General features: G+C 37.2%; 1 protein-coding gene and 1 long non-coding RNA gene across 5 annotated transcripts in view; one reads left to right on the top strand and one right to left on the bottom strand.

Annotated features, from left to right (window-relative positions):
* LOC128316451 (uncharacterized) overlaps window positions 1–7,779 on the bottom strand; it is a 325,892-nt gene extending 318,113 nt beyond the window's left edge. Inside the window, exon 1 of the long non-coding RNA XR_008300384.1 lies at window positions 7,517–7,779. This is a non-coding gene — a long non-coding RNA (uncharacterized LOC128316451). The remainder of the gene's footprint in view (window positions 1–7,516) is intronic.
* Window positions 7,780–10,602: 2,823 nt separating this feature from the next.
* KITLG (KIT ligand) overlaps window positions 10,603–20,865 on the top strand; it is a 97,081-nt gene continuing 86,818 nt past the window's right edge. For all 4 annotated transcript variants that reach the window (XM_053226585.1, XM_053226586.1, XM_053226582.1 and 1 more), the window contains exon 1: window positions 10,603–10,731. In XM_053226585.1, coding sequence (XP_053082560.1) covers window positions 10,672–10,731 — 60 coding nt within the window. In that variant the 5' untranslated portion in view covers window positions 10,603–10,671. The remainder of the gene's footprint in view (window positions 10,732–20,865) is intronic.

The raw sequence follows: 20,865 nt of genomic DNA, 5'->3' as shown, positions 1-20,865 counted from the left end.
TACTCTATCACCTCCTCTCTGCTCCCACTGCTATCACCCTAGTCCTTATCACCTTCACTTGGACCAAAGTCATGGCTCCCAGCATGCATCTCTATATGAAATCTCTTCCTCCGTTCCCAAACATTTTGCACCAAAAATGTTTATGTTTCTGAAACATATAACATATATGTCACTCCTCACTTAATAACCTTAAGTAGTTTCTCAGAGCCTACAGGATACAAATTAAAAATTCTTAAGATACTTTCTAATTCTGCCCCAACCTACATTCCCAGTCTTATCTCTGGTCACAAATAACTTGGCAATTCCCCCCAAATGCCATAAGCTTCCCCATTTATGTTTCTGACCATTTAGTTCCTTCAGCTCAGAGTAACCTCTCTTAAAAACTCCTTTGGCATGTAAAATAAATTATTTTTCCTCAGTAGATCCATGACTGGCAATATCTCTTCACAACCTCCCTAAAGGCACTCACGAGTTTTTCTGTGCTCCTACTTTATATCTACCTCTATCAGGATGCTTATTCTAGCATTCATTCATATATTCTTCCAGCCAGCATGTAAGTAAGCATCCATACAGTATATCATAATAATACACATCATTTCTAAACCCTACTTGCCTTAGCAAACCTGCTAACCTAGAACTCTGTATCAACTCCATCATATAGAACAATGCCTTTACGTAAAAGGTTCTCAGCAAATGTTTAAGTGAATGGATGAATGAATGAAGCATATATTTATACTAAATAATAGTCCTGCATGGAAATTATGTTCATCTTCTTTCTTATGAACCTGGCAACTAGAAAGCTGGCAACAGCTTTGACCCTATTACCAGCTCTGAACCCTATCCTCAGAATTTGTTCATTCATTATTTTATTTACTCATGAATTCAATAACTATCTACTACCTACTGTGTACTATGTATGGCTCCATGTGCCAGGAATACAACAGTGAACAACACAGATAAAATCCCTGATATTATGCAATTTATATTCTAGTGGAAAAGAAACAAACTATAGACAAATATAGAAGTAGAATATAAGGCATTCCAGTCAGTGATGAATATTAGGGAGGAAAAGAGAGCTGAAAAGGGGATAGAGAGTATGTGGAGCATGGTTAAAGGTTTGAGGGAGGGCAATTCTAAGTAGAGAAGTCAATAAATGACTTCGCGTAACATAATACAGGCTTGTACTCCAGGGGTGGCTTCTTACAAAATCCAAGGGAAATGGAATACCAAATCTACCTCCCCAGCCCTTCTCAGGAAAGAAAAAAAAAAGAAGTTATAAACAGTACATAATGGTATGGTAAACAAAGAAACCTACAACTCACAAAGAGGCCTATAGCACTTCACCATTCTGTGGATTCATAAGGAGCAGGACAGAAATGTTGTTGACCCAGGCATACAACTGTAAGTGCATACCTCTCCTGGGAGAGCCTCTGGGCTTTATGAGAAAGAGAAAGCTTAAAGCCTAGTAGCTTTGGGAGGACACTGTGCTGTCAGTGCAGAGCCTGCTTGGGATTCTCTCTCTCCCTCTCTTTCTGCCCCTCCTACCAATCAAAAGAAATAAACAAGAAAAAAGAAAAAATTAAAAAATGGTATGTATATAGTTAAATATATGAAATTATGTAAAATCATTGGAAGTCGTGGAATTGGAAGCAGTTTGTGGTTGGGTTCTCTATCTCTTGCGAAGGGGAAAACAAGATATATAAACAAAAATTTTAAATATTAATTTAAAAGTCACCCTACCCAAGCCTACTGCCCACTTCATTTCTCCTTCCATAACTCTTAACTGTAGGCCACTTCTACTTTTCCATGCTACGAAGCCTGCCTCTACCTGATTAGAGAGTTCAAGTCCTAGACTGTCTCTGATAATGTACCTGTGCCTCTTCTCCAAAGTCCCAATGTGGAGCTCAAACCCACAAACCACAAGATCATCACCTGAGCTGAAACCGCACCCCATTATATATACCATTTTTTTAAATTGTGTCAACAATTTTTATGGTGTAAAGCTGATGTGTATCTTTAGAAGACACTGTTTCCACAATTATTTGCATAAGGATATTTAGTACAACTAACAAAAAACATTTGAAAGGAAAGGGAATAGTCTAATGAAATTTTTAGTTTCATTAACAAAATTTAGATCCTTTAAATACCATATTTAATTGTTTTATTGACATTCTGGACTTCTCTGGGCTTCTCTAAACTTCTAGTTGGCAGAAGTTATCAATGGGGATACCATTACTAAAACTGTACACAAAGGTTAACTCATTAAAAAAAATGGTATGCTAGAACAGCTATTTTTAAAAGATTTATTAAGTGATGGAAACTACAGTCGTGTCATTTTGGAATTCTTTTTACTATTATTTAGGTTGTAAATTTCTTCTGGAAATAAAATCATTTCACAGATTTTTTTAAAGTTTATTTATTTTGAGAGAGAGAAAGAGAATGTGTGTATGTGCACAAGCTGGGAAGGGGCAGAGAAAGAGGGAGAGAGAGAATTCCAAGCAGGCTCCATGCTATCAGCCCAGAGCCCAATGTGGGGCTGGATCTCACCAAAGATGAGTTCATAACCTCAGCAGAAATCAAGAGTTGGATGCTTAACTGACTGAGCCACCCAGGCGTCCCTCATTCCACATATTTAAACACTGAAACTCATCCTAGAATGTGAGCTAAAGAATATTTTTATAGGGGCGCCTGGGTGGCTCAGTCAGTTGAGCGTCCGACTTCGGCTCAGGTCATTATCTCACGGTTTGTGAGTTTGAGCCCCGCGTCAGGCTCTGTCTGTGCTGACAGATCAGAGCCTGGCGCCTGCTTCAGATTCTGTGTCTCCCTCTCTTTGCTCCTCCCCCCCACTCAAGCTCGCTCTCTCTCTCACTCTCACTCTCAAAAATAAATAAAGCTTAATAAAGTTAAAAAAATAATATTTTTATAATACCATATTTATGAATGGTGTTACTGGGAATGATAGCTTGCTTTAAGCAAGACAGAACTTAGCGTGTGGGACAGAGGGAGGGAGGGAGGGAAGAAGAGAGCAGCTGAAAGACTTGTAGAAATTATCTCATTTATCTCATTTTTAAAGCTGGTTAGAAGCAAGCAACTCACTAGCAGATGGAGAAATGCTTTCCCTCAGTGACTACTTTTACCTTTTCCATACTTGTCAAGCTGTAGGCTTGAGAATGAAGCTTCTAATCAAAAGGAGGAGGCAAAGCCTTACCAATGACCCAGAAACCTATCATGTCTATCCAGGAGAAAGAAGACAGTGACTGCCACATTCTTAGGTTCCTTGCTCACAACTCAAGCGGATACTCCAATTTGCCTCCACCTACCTCTGACCTACCCTCCCGGAGAGGTGAAAGAAAAGAACAAAGGGAGGCCATTGCTCATAAAATTTTCAATAATATAGCCAGCTTTTTCTTGCTGGTGATATTGGTGCATATTACTCAGATGCTTTGCCTGGATTCAGACAACTTCTCATCCAGTCTGTCTGCCTAAGTCCCTGATCCCTGGTCCATTATCCCTGCCTACGTTACAAATCTCTGTGGCAGCACTGGTAGTATGCTGGAGCTGGCCCCATGATGGCTCACGAGAATGGACTGTTTAAATTTCAAAAATTTTGTGAGCCTATTGATCCCATTTTGGTAGTTTGAAATTGGTTGTGGTAGAAACATTTACACCAGGGAAGCTGGTACATGCTACAAATTCTCCTCTCCTCCCCTCAACTCCACACCTGCCTCATGACCCCTTATAACCACTACTAATCCCCTGCCTAGTTTAAACTTGCATGCTGATCCCTGTTTTACCTAATTTCCAGATGTATCATTATACTTACCCAATACTTTCTGTCTGCAGGTTCATAGTCCTGACTCCTAACTCACCTTGTCTTAGCAAGGCCGTATATTCTGCCAAAAGCTGCCCCATCAGGGGAGACAAATATCCTTCTCATCCAGAGTATTATCTGGTATGATCAGTATGATAGAATACAAGTAAACCCAAGTCTACAGGTGGATTGTACAGTTACTAGCTGTTTAATCCATCCCATTTCTTAAAAGCAACTCTTCTTTCTTGGCATCCCTAATAAAGGCAATGTGATATGCTTAAGAAAGCATCTTTTGGCAAATAGGTGACCATTTCAAAAATGAAAAACTATTAAAGCAGAAAATTTTTTTTCTCGTTCCTTCAAATTCTCCTACACTCTACTGTCACATAATTTGCTTAAAATATAGATCTTATCATGACATGAAAATGCTCAACAACTTTGATGGTTCCCTCTTGCTTACCAACTCAAATCTAACCAAATAGTGTTTGAGATCTGATCTGATATCAGTTTACTACTCCAATTATACTCCAAGTACTGGCCTTCACAGAGTAATGTACCAGTCAAAATTTTCTACAGGCATCTGGCACTTTTAGCCATCTGTTTTTGCACACATAGTTCCCTTCATTTGGAAAATTCTCTTCTCCAAACCCAAACCTAACGTTCAGATTCTATCCTGCCTTAAAATGTCATCTCAAATAGCCTTTTACCCATTAGACATCCCTGGTCTTCTCAGACACAAGTGATCTATAGGAATGCATTACATATCCATTGAGAGTGATGAGTTGCCCCGCCCAGAAATTCATGTGGGGTGGATTGTGGTTTTATTTTTTATTTTTATTTTTTTGGTAACTCTTCACTTTTTTAACAATCATTTTTGTAATTCTTTAAATGTATTTATCATTTCTCTTAGAGTTGCCTGAGTCTTCACTCCTTTATCTGATTTCAAAGTTTGTCCAATTCGTATATATCATCTCCCTACCCACAACCTGTATCATAATGTGGTTCAAACATTTATGTTGAGTAATTGAATGGTAGTAAATCAGGTTAGAAAACCACAATTTTTAGCAAGACAGCAGACTGAACATTGCTGCAGCAATAAATTAACATTGGTTACACCTGAATTTTTAAATTAGGCGTTATTATTCATTATGGGCATAGATGTATATTAATCGTTCAAGTATCCAGTTTCAAATGCAAACTCATTATAAAAAATATCCCCAAACTACATAATTATCAAAACTGGAAACTGAAATATTCATCATGCCATTCAGTAGAAGCACAAAAATTCTTCCAAGAATTTAATAAAATGTCCCATAGATGCTGTACATTTAAGTCTTAAAATTTTCTTTGCATAGCTCTCACATACCTTTTGTTCATTTTTAAAGATTTTTTATATTATTTTAGAAACTATTTTCAGGTATTTAGCATACAAAAGGGACATATTTAATGTGTACAATTTGATAGGTATTAATATATGTGTATACTGATGGATCCATCAGACTAACCAAGGTAATGAACATATTCATCACACCAAAAGTTTCCCATGTACTTTTGTGTCCCTCTTACCCACCCTCCACTGGTATCCCCAGGCAAAAATTGATCTGGTTTTTTGTCACTATAGATTATTTTTCACTTGCTAGAATTTTGAATAATGGAATCATACAGTGTGTACTTTGACTGTATTTATTTGTTTGACTTCTTTCACTCCATATAATTATTTTTATAGAGATTCATCCATGATTTTATGTGTATCAATTGTTGGTTTTATTGATTGTTGAGTAATATTTCATCATCTGTATATAAAATGGTTTGTTTATACATTTACTTATTGGAAATTTGGGTTGTTTCATTATTTGGCTACTACAAAAGAAGCTGTGAACATTTGTAGCCATGTCTTTGTATGGACATATGCCTTCATTTCTCTGAGGAGTGGAATGACTGAATCATTTGAAAAGTGTATCTTTTAAAAACTTTTTTTCCTGGAACTGTATATGGTTGATAAGGATCCTAAAATTAATATTAAATTTTATATCTCAACAATAAAGAATAATTAGGACTATATAACAATAAGCAAAATTATGTAAAACTCACTTGAAATCCAAAAGTACAAAATCTGGGATTTACTTACACCCCCTTGAATTATTAGCATCTTGCTCCTATTATCAATGGTGATTAAGAATTAAATGTAATTCTACTGAGTTTGAAATCTTCCTAAAGAATTGCACAACTACAAATTACTCCAAAAACTTTCTTAACCATAGAGTCATATCAAGGTCCTGTTAAAAAAAATTCTCTCAATTTTAAAAAAGTCTTCTGAGCACTTCTCCAGACCTACTGAATCTCTACAAGGAGGGACTCAGAACATTATAACAAATGTCTTAAGTAATTTAATGATCATATACTGATTTGTTATAACCTCCCATTTTTTAATGAGAAAACTGGTCTAGAAAAGCAAAATGGGTACAGCTCATGACAGTCAACTTATTAATGAACATTTCACTGGTTTATGTCATACTTGAAGACAGTAGACAGAATAATCCAAGATTCATAATATATTACTTCCACAATAAAAACAGATGGCTATTTTATATAGAATGACAAACAAATGTATTAGATGAGAACACCGATATTATATGAATCACGAAAAAGAAACTAAGTAAAAGTTTGAACTATAGGCAGCATTAAAAAAGCAAACATATTTGAAGAACTTGCCTAAAAATAGTCAAATAAACAAAAATAACTGTTACATCATCTTTTATGACCTGTTTTCAGATGTCCCATATTATCCCTTCTGCTGCGTTCCATTTATTGAGGCAGTCACAGATGCCCACCAAGTTTTAAAGGTGTAGACGGGGGGAAGGCAGAGACACAGGCTCCACCTCTTGACTGAAGGTTGCAAGAGCCTGTGGTATTGGAAATGCTGTTGCTGCCACTTTTGGAAAATTCAGTTGAAAACAGCAAGACCCTTGTTGAATGTACTCGGGAAGACGTTTAACTCGGTACAACCGCAGATAATTTATTTTAGTCTATATAAACATACCCCAAAATCAGGCTTAATATAGCATGAAATTGTGTTAATCTAAAAGAGAAACTCAGCCAAATGCATTTTTAAAAAGAATGCTTCTAGCATGGTAAGAATATGTGATTCTTGCTACTCATTTGGTTATGTCTAATTAATAAATGGATGCATACTTTTGGTTGTAAATGTGTGAGTGAATACAAGGTAGCTATAACCACAGCCGTCTCTTTGCCTGCTAGTGTGTGCATACGTGTGTATTTATATATGCACACACAGATATATAAAATATCCTACTAAAGCTAATTCAGGAATCTCTTTTTTTTTTTTTTTGAAACTGTTTCTTTTCCAGCAATCTCATTTCCATTTTCCATGTAAGAGTGCGTGGAAAAAGAGGGACGCCTGGGTGGCTCAGTGGAGCATCCAACTTTTTGGTTTTTCACTCAGGTTATGATCTCACCGTTCGGGTCCGTTGGCGAGTTCAAGCCCCGCATGGGGCTCCGTGCTGACAACGTGGGGCCTGCTTGGGATTCCCTCTCGTTGTCTCTTTCTCTCTCTCTCTCTCCCTCTGCCCCTCCCCCTCCCACCCCGCCCTGTGCGCGCTCTCTCTCTCTCTCTCTCTCTCTCAAAGTAAATTTAAAAACAAGAGTGTGTAGAAGAGCTTAAGACCACGCAGTGGTTGTTCCTACCCATTCAGTAGCTGGAGCAGTGTCGCTGCAGTCTTGAGGGGCAGGCTGGGCGCTGCACTCCAGCAGGGAACCACGGAAGAGGCCAGAGGACACCTGCAGGCCTTCACTCTCTTCTGTGACCTCAGGTTGAGTTACAGTAAATTTGGGAGCCGGAGCAGTCCACTCACCCTGAAATTCTTCCTTGGTCATGGTCATTTCAGCAGCGGCCTGCTCTTCCTTTCCAATCCCTTCAGGATCTCTGCAGACACAGAGATCAAACGTGACCTCACACGGGCACCCACGCAAGACTGTGGCGCGCATGCGTAGAACTTCCCACAGCGGTAGCCACCCTATCACACCCGCAGAGAAAGACGGCAAACATGCACCTGGTGCGGAAAAGAGTCTGTTCTACGGAGCCAAGGCGGGCGGGTTAACCTAGGAGGCCACCGTGAGCAGATGGTGCTTAGACCTGGGATCAGTAACCACAGGAAGTCGCGGCTCCCAGAACCTGCCTGGATCTGGTTAGGGAAGGTTCCTGGAGCTACGGGGCCAGCCACAGGAATGGCTCCAGTGGCAGCAACAAACTTCAGACTCGCTGGCCAGTATTCCTGGGGGCTATGACACTGACATTGGTCAGGTTTTCAATGGCAACAATGGCACGAACCACCAGCAGAAGCATCTCTCAGGTTCTCTGCAGATTTATGAGGTAATTCCACGGCTTTTTTTTTTCCCCTTCCCATAATGTACTAAGCTGTTTGGAAGTCAAGGCTGGTGCCACATCAGTGGGTTCCTGCTTCAAGGAAATTGAGCACATCCTCCTCCTTCATTTGCAGGACATTTAGGGCTCCAGACATTGTGAAAATTTCCCTTTAAGTTATGAAGGAAACCCAGACAATGTAATAGGGATCTTCTTCTCTGCATAGCACAGAAAAACGGGAATGTCATTTTTAAAAAAGAAAAGCATTTATATAGTAAAATTAGATTGTGGTCAATTTATATGCAGTGAAAATTTTGTAGAAGAGACATGGAATTCTAGATCTGGAAGAACTCTCAGTTCTTTACAGCTAAAGGTCGGTGTTAGGGGCTGAATTGTTTTCCCTCAAAATTCATACGTTGAAGCCCTAATTTCCAGTAGCTTGAATGTGATTGTGTTTATAGAGAGAACCTTTAAAGACGTAATTAAGCTAAAATGAGGCCAATAGCATGGACCCTAACCCAATCTGACTGCTGCCCTTACAATAAGAAATTTGGACATGCAAAGAGATACCCAGGGCCTGTGTGCACAGAGGGACACCCTTGGGAGGACACAGCAAGAGGGCAGCCATCTGCAAGCCAAGGAGAGGCCATAGAAGAAGCCAGCCCTTCCAGCCTTCAGAACTGTGAGCAAATAGATTTCTGTTGTTGAAGCCACCTAGTCAGTGGTAGTTTGTTATGGCAGCCTGATAAACTAACACAGCCACTCAATCTACTATTTAAATGCATGAATGGATGTAGAAATCTCTACTTTTCTAAATATTCTACCAAGAGTTTTCTATATGCAAATTTTAAATAAAATGGGGGGGGAGGAGTCTATTCTTTTTTTAAAACTTCATGTTTCTCTGAATTTCCTTCCTATACATGTGCCCCTCATGCACACATGTCTGAGGTTCTCCAGCCTTGTGTGTTTGGGATCCTTTTAGATGTATATATATTTTTATATGAAATTTATTGGGATCCTTTTATAAAAGACAGTTCTGAGTATATTCAAAGAATGCTATTACCATAATTCTGTAGGAAAAACACAAATGTGGTTTAAGAGGAGAAGTCTTATTATGAAGTCAACTGAAAATTTAAATATCATTTTGGTTATAATTTGTCTTTAAAAAAATGAACAAAGTGCAGTGGTAGGGCCAGAGTATTTGAGACTGGAGTTAATAGCCATGAAAGGCTTTTGTGCTCCTCTGTTATTATAAACACATTGCCCTTTCTGCATGATAATGATGACACTATCACACAGTCATTATTTAAACATAAGCTGGCAGGAGAAATAATACTAACAGAAAGAACACCTCGGCTTCAATTAAAGAAGAAAAAGTATATTCATAGTTTTTTTAAAGTTGCAAGTATTTGTGTCTACTTATGTAGGCATGTTGGTTTGTGTCTGCATATCTGTGTTAATATATTAATTAGGTGAATAAATTAAGCCATTTATGAGCTGTGTGTCCCTGGATATATTCCTTAATCTAAGCCATTTTTCCCTTATCTATAAAATGGGGTTAATATATCTTCAAAGGATGTTGTTGGGGTACTAAATAAGAAAACATGAGCAAAACTTAGTGGTGTGGCTGATACATGCAAGAGATCAATAAATTTAACTATATGCTTTTATTATCATAAAGCTCAGACAGACACTGAATTCCTCAAAGACCTTAGTTATCTTAGGGCCAACAGTATGCCCTAAAGGGTAGACTCTTTATGGGTATTATAGGTTGAATTAAATTATTGTAGGTTGGACTGAACTAAAATAGATAGTATATTACATTTACACAATGCTTTATATTTCTGATACTTTCTAGAAGTATTCTAATAGTGCAAAAAAAACCTATCGAACATTATTTTCCCGAGCAAAATAAATTACATTAAGGAATTTAACTCAGTTTGGGCTTGATTCTTATAAACCCAATGCTTTTAAACGATGTGTGGTAAGTAGTCATGTACTGTAAGCAGACATGTTTCAAAGAAAATTAAATAATTTTGTTGATATTCCAGTTTTCTTTGTTGGTCAAAATATGTTTTCCTTAGCTATTTAAAGCTGATGAATTTGATTTGTAATCTTAAAAAGCTTCAATCTTTGTTTCTGAAAAATGGCAAAACATTTTGCTAATTTTCAAGTTTCAAGGGTCTGAAATCAGGTCAAGGCTCAAAACTGATAGTGGCACGAGTCCACTCAATTTAGCAGAAGTGTGTTCTCTCTGTTCTTCTCTAAATGTTAGAGAATTCAGTATCTTTTTTTTTTTTACATTTAAAAAACTGAAACAATAAGCCAAGGATATCAACACATCATGAGCTCATAAGAGGAAAGCCTATTTTAATTATTTTTGTCTTGCTCTTGCTGTTTACCATAACAGAGGATTTCTAGAAAGGTGTGCCATACCCACAGAACAGAGAGACTATAATGTAGTGAGGAGATCACTGGGATGGAATTCAGGAATTCAGAATCCAAGCCTAACTTCCTACTTAAAGTCACATCATCTCTGGTAAGTATTGCTAAATTTCTCTGGATCTCAGCCTTCCTTTCCGGAAGATAAGGGGTATGATATATGTGTGTCCTTCTCTAGGAGGATATGATTATGCTTTGGAAAAAAATGGAAAACACAATTTAAATATGAGAAATTTTTATCTCATATGTCATCTACTATGGCATTCATTTTTTTTGTGTGAAAGCAAGTTTTGAGTAAGCCAATGCCTATAGACCTTGTATACCTATAGACCTTGTATAAATTTAATAATGTAGTTCTAATATTTACTGCATACCTACTATGCACCATTTATAGCCTGGCTATCATAAACTAGAAATCTGAAAGAAATTACTGTATAATCTTTAAAATGCCACTACTAGGTAGTCATTATTATTCTGGTTTGACAGAACAAAAGCCACCAAGGGCATCAGTCCTGTATGTTTGGTCCACATGTATGGGAAAAAGTTCTCTAGTGGGACCAGGGAGCATTATTATTCCCTTTTTAAAGATGGGACTTCTGACACTCAGTAGGGTGATTTGCCCGGAGTCAAAAACAGACGGCTAGTGACAAATACAGACTCCAACACAGACAGATACTGGAAGCTCCATTTAACCTCTGGAGAAAGTGAGGCCCAGAGAGGTTAAAGAATGTGCTCTAAACTTCCCAGGTGGAAAATGGTAGAGCCAGCTTTAAACCCAGGTCTGTTTACTGAAAAGTTAATATTCTTTCCACTAAAAAATGAAACATGTTAGATAAGTGATATGTGCCTCTTCCTTTCATCTAATAAACAGCTGTAAATAAATCATCTTGTGTTTTACAGCTCTCTGGTTCACTTTCCCCCACCTCCTTGGCTACAAAGCCTCTCTCTGCTCGTCCATCTGATTTAGTTGGTCTCCAAAAGTCAAACCTGTGCTATTTTCTTTCCAGAGAGGAAAGCTTATGTAGCATTACACTTTTTTTTTTTGCCAGCTCTGCTTATATTGCTAACAGTTCTTAGGATTATCTTCCTTAATGATGCCAGATCTTTGATGCATTAGATTTAGAACTGCTTCAGCATAAGGGTGAATTGACAAAAACTCTTTATTGTAGTTCAGATAGGAAAACTTTGTACCATTGCAAATCAAGATTTTAGCCAACCCTCTTTGTTCGCAATGTCCTACGGTGCCAATATCCTTTAGTGAACCTTCTCCCTAGGAAGTCTTCCTTCTTCAAATACCTTCTTTAGATTCACTGTTAGGTGCTTTAATACCTTGGCTACTTTATTTCTGCTCAATGTAAACTTTTTCGTTTCTCCTTTTCTAGTTAGCACCCTTGGAAACCAGATGAAAGACAGCTTCTCACTTTGCACTGATAGTTGATCAAGATAAACCGACAAACACAAAGGTTACAGAGATGATATTGTACAACCTATACTAAGGTCAGGTAACCAGAAACCCAGTAACGGGGATTAGGGTAAAAATCAGCACAGATAATCTTCAGCTTCCAATGTTTGCCCTGAAAAGACTCAATGCTAACCTAACTATTTCCTTTGGTCTACATAAAAGAACCTTGTTCCGCTTTCAGAGTCCTTCATTGTCATGAAATCAGTCATTTGAACCAGAGTCCTTAAGGACATTTTCCATGCTGAGCGTACTCCTTTGAAAGGTATCTAATTATCCTATAGTCCTGACAGCTACCCAGCATGCCCTAGGATTTGACAAGTTATTTTCCACCTTTTGACCACACAAGAAAACTCTACAGTGTAAATACTGTAGTATCAGAAATTAACTTACTTCTTAGTACCTAAATTCTTCTTTTTAACAGCAAAGAATCATTAACAGATGCAGTAAATCATCATAATTAGAAGGATGGGTTTTTAGAGTCACTCAGGCACAAATTAAATCCAAAATTGGTCACTTTCGAGCTCTGTGACCTTGAGTAGTCACTTAACTCCCTGTGGCTTAATTTCCTAATCTGTAAAACAGGGTAATTGTACCCATCTTTAGCTGGATTTGATCATCTTGATTCTCTTTCTCCAAATAATGGCAATGATTAGCAACACCCTATGCATAGATGGTTTACCAACCAAAAAGTAACAATTGTGTTAGGAGTATTGCGAGGATTGTTGTATAGATTACTATGAAGATTAAATAATATATGCAAAGTACTTAGCATTTGGTAAGTGCTCCATAGATAATCATGAACTGACCTCAAGCCAATTTAATATGCTCAGCTTTTAGGTTCTTTGTGGTATATTATGTGGCCACCAGATCATACTGAAAGCGAATTACAAACCAAATTTTGTAACACATATAGACCACTGTATTGACAAATAGACACAACTCAGGTCATATAAAATATTCTTTAAAGTTTGATAAAGTCCTAGCTTTTTGTACAGTTAAGTGCTCTCATTAACATCTTGCATGAAATATTTACTCAAGACAAACACGTCATTAGAAATCCTCCCACACCGGTAACTGGAATCAGTCTGTTTACGGCTCAAGTCTCACGCCTCATTTCTACTGCCAAAGGCTTCAGACTTCCTTGAATTCTTATACCCTATTCCTGTCCATGCCTCTAAAGCAATTTTATCCAAACCACGTATCCTGAAGAGCTTTAATTTTACCAGTGAGCCTTTCTTACATTAATGGTGTAAGTCAATAAGCAAACATTTTCCTGCCTATTTTGCCATATAGTATGCTATTAATGGGTGATATCCGACATTCTTATTTCTAACATATTTCCAACATCTATGAATAAGGTAAATGTGGATGGTATAGATATAGATAATAGAAGTACTGGCATTGATATCTTCTAGAGCATGTAACTTCTAGTTAGAAAGCTAGCTAGCCAGCCCTGGACTGAAATTCTTAAATAGAATACTTACAGCACCTGGGGGATGCACTTTCAATGATATAACACACACAATATCATCCTACATATTTTAAGGCAAAGGAAAGGTATCATAGAAATAATCAGTCCAATTTAAGCATGCCTTCTTTATAAATGAAAAATAAAGTACATATTTAAAAATCAATTGTTATGACAACAATCATCTTACTTTTATCTACTGTCTCACACTGTCTCACCTAGAGTTTAGTTTTCAGAATAAGAAAGGTGGTATCTGGGATTTGCCATGAGAGCCTCCATAACATGGAATGGCAGCTTTGAATAGAAACAGAATAAAGCAAAGGAAGGTGGGTGAGGGTGGCTGGTGTATGTGGCTAATGATGACAATGTCTAGGGCTTAGTAGCCATTTTAAGGTTGAATCTCTAAATTTTGAAAGCCCTCTCTTTCCTCAAGGCCTCTGAAGCATAGGTTGAAAACTGGTCAAGATCCCCATAACCTCTACAGATAGGGTCATTGCAAACAGTTTCTAATTGAGGGAAAACACAGACAATGAGGTACATTGTGAACAAATGTCTTTTATCCAAACTTGATAAATGGTCTTTGATAAATGGTCTGATGATGCTGAGAGAGACATGAAAAATCTGCTACTTGCCTAATTAAGTGGCACATCCACTAAAAAAAAAAAAAAAAAAAAAAGGAAAAAAAAGTATCTACAATGCTTATTTCAGACTGTGGAACCCACAATAGTAAAGTTTTCTGTTGCCTAGCCAGCTTAATGTCAGACCCATCCTTTATCACCTACCACTCCTTCAAAAAAGAAAGAAAGAAAAAAATTCCAAATATGTGAGTTTCTCCAATATTTCCTGTTTCTAGTTTTTATAGAAAGAGATAGCAAGGGGAGTTGAATTACATCTTGCCATAGAGCTTTGCAAAGTAGTATATTTATCTATTTCTCTACATTCTATTAACTGTGCCATTCAAGAGTTGTACAGAAAACACTTGTCAGTTAGGAAATAAGCCATGTTCAAAACTTCTCATTTAAGTGATTTGTGAAAGAACACACATTTCAAAAGAAAAATATAAAAAAAAAATATTGCCACAATTGGAGCCATGAATCTCTTTTAAAATCAGATAACTGAAAATGATAGCGTCACTGCCAAAAACACAATGTAAATTAATTTTTCTTATACACATAACAGTTATGAGACACATATGAAAGTCATAACCAGGAAAATTATGCAAAAATGTACAATTAGATGATATATTTTTTAAATGTCATGGAGAAGAGGGATCTCTGGCAAAATATTTCAAGTTGGTAGGTAATATCTCATGGTAGTTAAGCATCTAAAATATATATATATTCAGTAGACCCCTATAAACATAGAATATGTAGAACACACGTATCATTTAAAAAATCAATTTCAACTTTTCTTCTTCTCTAGAAATCCTTCTCTGAATAATCTTTAAATCATTTGCTTATTAATAATAAATCACTCTTCAAAAAATAAATCACTTTTTTCATATTTTTAAAGATCATTTATTTATTTCAAGAGAGAGAGAGCACGAGCAGGGGAGGGGCAGAAAGAGAGAAAGAGAAAGAATCCCAAGTAGGCTCCGCATTGTTAGCACAGACACTTGAACTCACGAGCCATGAGATCATGACCTGAGTGGAAATCAAGGGTTGGATGCTTAACTGACTGAGCCACCCAGGCGCCCTGATAATAAATCACTCTTTACTATAAACAAAAGTGGAATATTTACTCTTTGATCTTGATTCCTTAGAAGTAGTGCTTTTGGACTAGCCCTAAAGTGTTTCGTAAGTCAGTTCTGGAGATATGGAGTCTACCCCCTCATTCAAATTAGCCCTTTGTGGCCTCAGTTTCTTCATCTGTAGATTAACTGCGTAAACTACATTTATCAAAATTGCCTTATAGTTTTAAAAACTATGTGTTCACGGGTCGCCTGGGTGGCTCAGTCAGTTGAGTATCCGACTTCGGCTGAGGTCATGATCTCGTGGCTCATGGGTTTGAGCCTTGCGTTGGGCTCTGTGCTGACAGCTCAGAGCCTGGAGCCTGTTTCAGATTCTGTGTCTCCTTCTCTCTTTGCCCCTCCCTTGCTCGCACTTTGTCTCTCTGTCAAAAATAAATAAACATTAAAAAAAATTAAAAACAATGTGTTCATGAAATAACAGCTTCTGTAATCTCTCCGAATTAGAAAATGACAAGCAAAATGTTGATATAAGTTGATTGAAATAAGTTTTCCTCTTTTATTAAAAAATAAATTTTGAGTCAAAAAAATATTTGTTAAACTTTTAGTAGCCAATATAATGACATGAAAACATTGTTAACTTTTATCAAGCCCTATTTCATATTCTCTCCCAAGAATGTTCCATCAAATGCCCACAGCTTACTTTACTCTTTTACTCATCACATTGTGACCAATATCCTTTTCCCTTTCACTGAGTGAGGACTCATGTATTACAAATTAATTTTCCCATTAATTGTAAATGTAATTAAGGTTATAAAGAATGAATGGCACTCTGCTTCAAAGAGGAAGTGTTATTTGAACCAGGATTTGAATGATGAAAAGGAGATTTCAGGCAGAAAATAGGAAAAAAGCTACTCCATGATCAAGGAATAATGTGAACACAGGAACAAAGGTGTCAGAGAAAATGTTAAGTCCAACATGGCTAGATGGACAGAAGTGGCTCATACAATAGATGAGTCTAGGGAGCTATAAATATTGTGGCCAAACTGTGAGGAACTTTGGATTTCATTCTCTAGATACTGAGAATCAACATACATTTATAGACAGTGAGGTGATATGACCAGATTATTACAGATGCTACTGAAATGTTGGCGCTGAATTTGAAATGGACTGGAAAAAACAAAAACAAGGAGGACCATTGGTGTATCTGTTGAAATAGTTTAAGTGAAATTCTTGAGACTCTGAAGTAGGGCAGTAGATAACAGAAATAGATAATATGTTTTAAAGAAAATTATTAGTCATTTGGAGGTATTCAAAAATATTTGTTAAATTGATTAATGAATAGTACACATGAATAAACGATATGAGTTATCTCCATAAAATTTAACAATTTTAAATATGCCAGGAAATTCCTTCTCTAGGATCCATTGGATTTCTTTTCTCTCATATTCGTAACAGAATGTTTGAATAAGTTTATAACTTTAGAATTTCTTGGGGCACCTGGATGGCTCAGGCAGTTAAGCGTCAGACTCTTGATTTCAGCTCGGGTCATGATCTCATGGTTTGTGGGTTCAAGCCCCGTGCCAGGCTCTGTGCTGACAACATGGAGCCTGCTTGGGATTCTCTCTCTTCCTCTCTGTCCCTCCCCTGCTCATGTTCTCTCTCTTTCAAAATAAATAAATAAACTTAAAAATATTTCTTGATAATCTCAATTTTTCTTTGAATCATATGGTTAATAGCTTCTTGATTACTTGATAAATGTAGAGAATAATGATCTATCTTTATTATAATTATCTCCATGGAACACTAATTCTTTTATTTTGTCAATTTCAAACTCCATTTGATATATGATCAATTTTTATTGACAACATTAAACAACATGCTGAGTTAATATTATAAACATTTCTAGAATTTCACAAGAGTTTAAACAATTTTTTTTATGTTTCACTCATTTTGTGTGTGTGAGAGAGAGAGAGAGAGAGAAGAGAATGGATGAGGGAGTGGCAGAGAGAGAGGGAGACACAGAATACAAAGCAGGCTTCAGGCTCTGAGCCATCAGCACAGAGCCTGATGCCGGGTCGGAACTGCAAGATCATGACCTGAGCTGAAGTGGGACATTTAACCTACTGAACCACCCAGGTGCCCCAAGAGTTTAAACATTTTTTTTAACATCCCTCTGATTTGGTATTACCCAGGCTCAACTCTTTTCAGGAATGTAATTATTTACTGTTAATTTTTAAATTGGACCTATGATTCATTTTTAGGCACAGTGTAAAGGGAAAAAATCCAACTACCAATAATTTAAGTATTTAGTATCTTTGGCAATATTTGCTAATCTTTGTTCTATAACCAAGAAAAACAATGAACTAAACAAATGGGTTTGATGATATTCCCTGAATACTAAAAAATAGGGTTACTCAAAGAATACTCCATTAACTGATGCTTTTCATCATTTTTAGGGCTGGTAAAATCATACACCTAGAAGGATAAAGGAGGATTTACATTTTTGTAGCTTGGCAACTCCACAGGAAAGAGTTGATCTTTCCAATTAACTTTAGCAGCTAAGTCTCACAGTGGATTTTGATTGGTCCACCTGAGGCGATGTATCCCTACCTCACCAATCTGGGGATTGGACAGGCCTGGGTCATAAACTCACCCCTACAGTGGGGTTGCAGATGAGGGAAACAGACTTGTGAATTACAATCCATCCTGAAAGACATGGAATCCATGTGAATTCTACAAAAGAAAGTAGGGTGCTGCTAGCAGAAGAGGAATAGCAAGGTGTGCTGGGCAGATAAAACATGCTTACCATAGTCCACATGCCTGGGTTAGATCAATGCTTTTTCTACTTACTGATTGAGGGACCTTTTAAGAAACTACTTTATCTTGTTGTCCTCGGTTTCCTTATTTATCAAATCGAAAAATTATCTCCCTTACATGATTGTTGTAGGAAGTTAGTGACATAGTATAAGCTAAGAGCCTGGCACAGTCCCTGACTCAAGCCTGGCATCAGCAACTTAATTAGAACAGAGATTCACTATGTTCTGCTCACTATACTTGACACCGAAGATAAAAAAATGAGTGAGGACAGTCATAGTCTGTGACTTTAATCAAATAATCATACAGACAAATGTTAAACTGCAGCTACTTTGTAAGTGCTACAGAAGAGAAGGAATTCACACTTGAGTTTATAATAAAAGCAGAGCTGACTAAATCAGAAGTTAAGGAAAGCCTGCCTAAGGAAGAGAATATAGAGGATATTGAATTGAGATCTAATGAGAATGAAAAGTTATTTAGGCAAAGAGGAAAGGGTTGAGCAAAGCGATGCAAGTGGAGTCTAAAGGAAGGAGATATGCAGAGGCTCTGAAAGGGTAAGGAACTATGAGGAACAGAGAGAAGGCCCTTGCCTCTGGAGCAGGGGAGCACAAAATGAATGGACTTTCGAGAGGTAGCAAGGGGCCAAACCCTGGAAGCCATGAAGTCTTTGCTAAGGTATGTACTGCTTTATCCCAAGAGCAATGGAAAGTCACCAAAGAGTTTTCAGCAGAGGAAGTTGCATGATCAAAGAACAATTCTAATCCTTCTCCATTTCCACCTCCCCCAAAGATGGGAATGGATGGCAACCCTTTGGTCCAGCCTGGTCAAACAAAGAGGTTTTAGTTTGGGGTGCCATTTTTGTAAAGAAAGGTACTGAAAATAACATGTGTGTCTAACACAGGGCAGTCACAAAATGGTGAGTGAACAAGAGATGTTTTACATGCATGAGACAAGATTTACAAGACTTACTTGCTAAATGAAAGTTGTTTCTTAACAACAAGTGTTAAGCTCAAAACCAAAAACTGTTTCCAACAATTAATCAGAAACAGCATGATGGACAAAGTAGCAGTGAAAGAATGCAAGCATAGATGAGATCATCATGGAGAGACTTTCTTCCCAATGTACTGAAGTTGAACTCCCTGAACCCTGTAATGGGAAGCTACTATTTCTACAAGAAAATATTCCCCATGTCTTCTTTTCCACTTGGAGCATAGCTCTGCCTCTTGTTCACTTTTAAGTAGCTCCTAGTTTTCTTCTGCTAAGGGACTGGATACTGGCCTGTGTCTCCTCCAAAGGCCTACCTTAAAGGAAGACCTCCATCTTTCTGGCCCACTTTGGACTACCTCATGAGCTTGATGGAGAATCTTCAAATTTTATATGAGCTCTTCCTAATCTCTTTGAGATATGCTTTTTTATTCTCTTGACCTGATTTCAAATAACATGATTCTACAGCAAAACTGTGATGCAGCAATATGAAGGAAACAAAAAATACAGTTATGGATAAGAAAGTCAGTGATGATATTAATGTAGCTAGGGCCATTGATTGAGCTGTGCAGGTGGGAGGAGGAGACAGAATGGAGAGGGAAAAGAAGGGAAGGAGGGAGCGAGAGAGCGGGTGAGAGTGTACACTATAGGAGATGAATATATTGAGTACTGAGATGAATGACTTAGTTGAATAATAAAAAAAAAATTGACCTGAATTTATGAGAGTTTTACCCCCTGGGTTCCTTAAACCTGGTCTAATTTATTAGCCTTTCCTTCCTATTGATTTCATAAAATTAATATGGTTAGATTGATGTTTACTGAGCTTTTGTAATTCTACCGACTTCATGATTTTTGTCACGAACACCCTCCTTTAGTACTAGTTATTATTTATTTAATATTATACATTAAACTGTCTTTAAATTGACCCTTCACATTTTTTACTAAGAAACTACTTAGAGTCATCTGATGTGATATATATGTGTATTATATATATACACATTTAAAATGTATACATTTTGATTCATACTCCTCTGATAAAATAAAAATACTAATCTGTGTACCATCCTGGGAACCTTTACAGTTATGCATGTTACACTCTTATACCTATGATTTGAGACAAGGTCATATAGTCTGCAGCACAATCGGAAACAACCTTGTTCATACTCATTTCCATTAGAGTATAATAATACATTTCAGGAGTGTAGATCCTTTAGACATAATATATATGCAAGTGTTTGGAAGATTTTTTGGCATAGCAAAATTACCCCGAAGGGCTGGTTGTGTTAAGATTGGGATTACCAGGGAGGAGTCAACAATTAAATGATTGTCTAGTACTGTCATACTTGCTTCTGTTTTCAGGCTTCTTTCCACTTCTGCTTAAAATGATTTGCAGCACTATTCTGATTGAAAGTAAAAACGATCATTTAATACTGTGAACTTTTCTTGTGTCCTTTTTTTCAAACATTTATTTTCATAATTATGGAGGAGTAAGTAGTCTTCTCAGTGGGAGCTCTAGCCTCCTGGAGCAAAGCACTTGCTGAAGGCTGCATAATGACATACGAAGTTCACATTTCCAAGTCCCCAGAGTCCTTTGCCATTAAGTGAATGCAGTAGTCAGAATAATGACCCCCCAAAGATGTCAAATCCTAATTCCTGGAACTTGTGCATATGTTATGTTACATGGCAAAGGGGAATTAACATTGCAAAGAGTATTAATGTTGTTAATCAGCTAACTTTAAAATAGGAAGATTTTCCTAGAGTATTCTGGTGGACATAATGTAAGCACAAGGTCTTTGGAAGTAGGAGAGTCCAA

This window comes from Acinonyx jubatus, chromosome B4 (assembly GCF_027475565.1).
Source record: "Acinonyx jubatus isolate Ajub_Pintada_27869175 chromosome B4, VMU_Ajub_asm_v1.0, whole genome shotgun sequence".
Lineage (NCBI taxonomy): Eukaryota > Metazoa > Chordata > Mammalia > Carnivora > Felidae > Acinonyx > Acinonyx jubatus.
The sequence above is the reverse complement of the archived record's forward strand: the minus strand, read 5'-3'. Positions and strand labels throughout refer to the sequence as shown.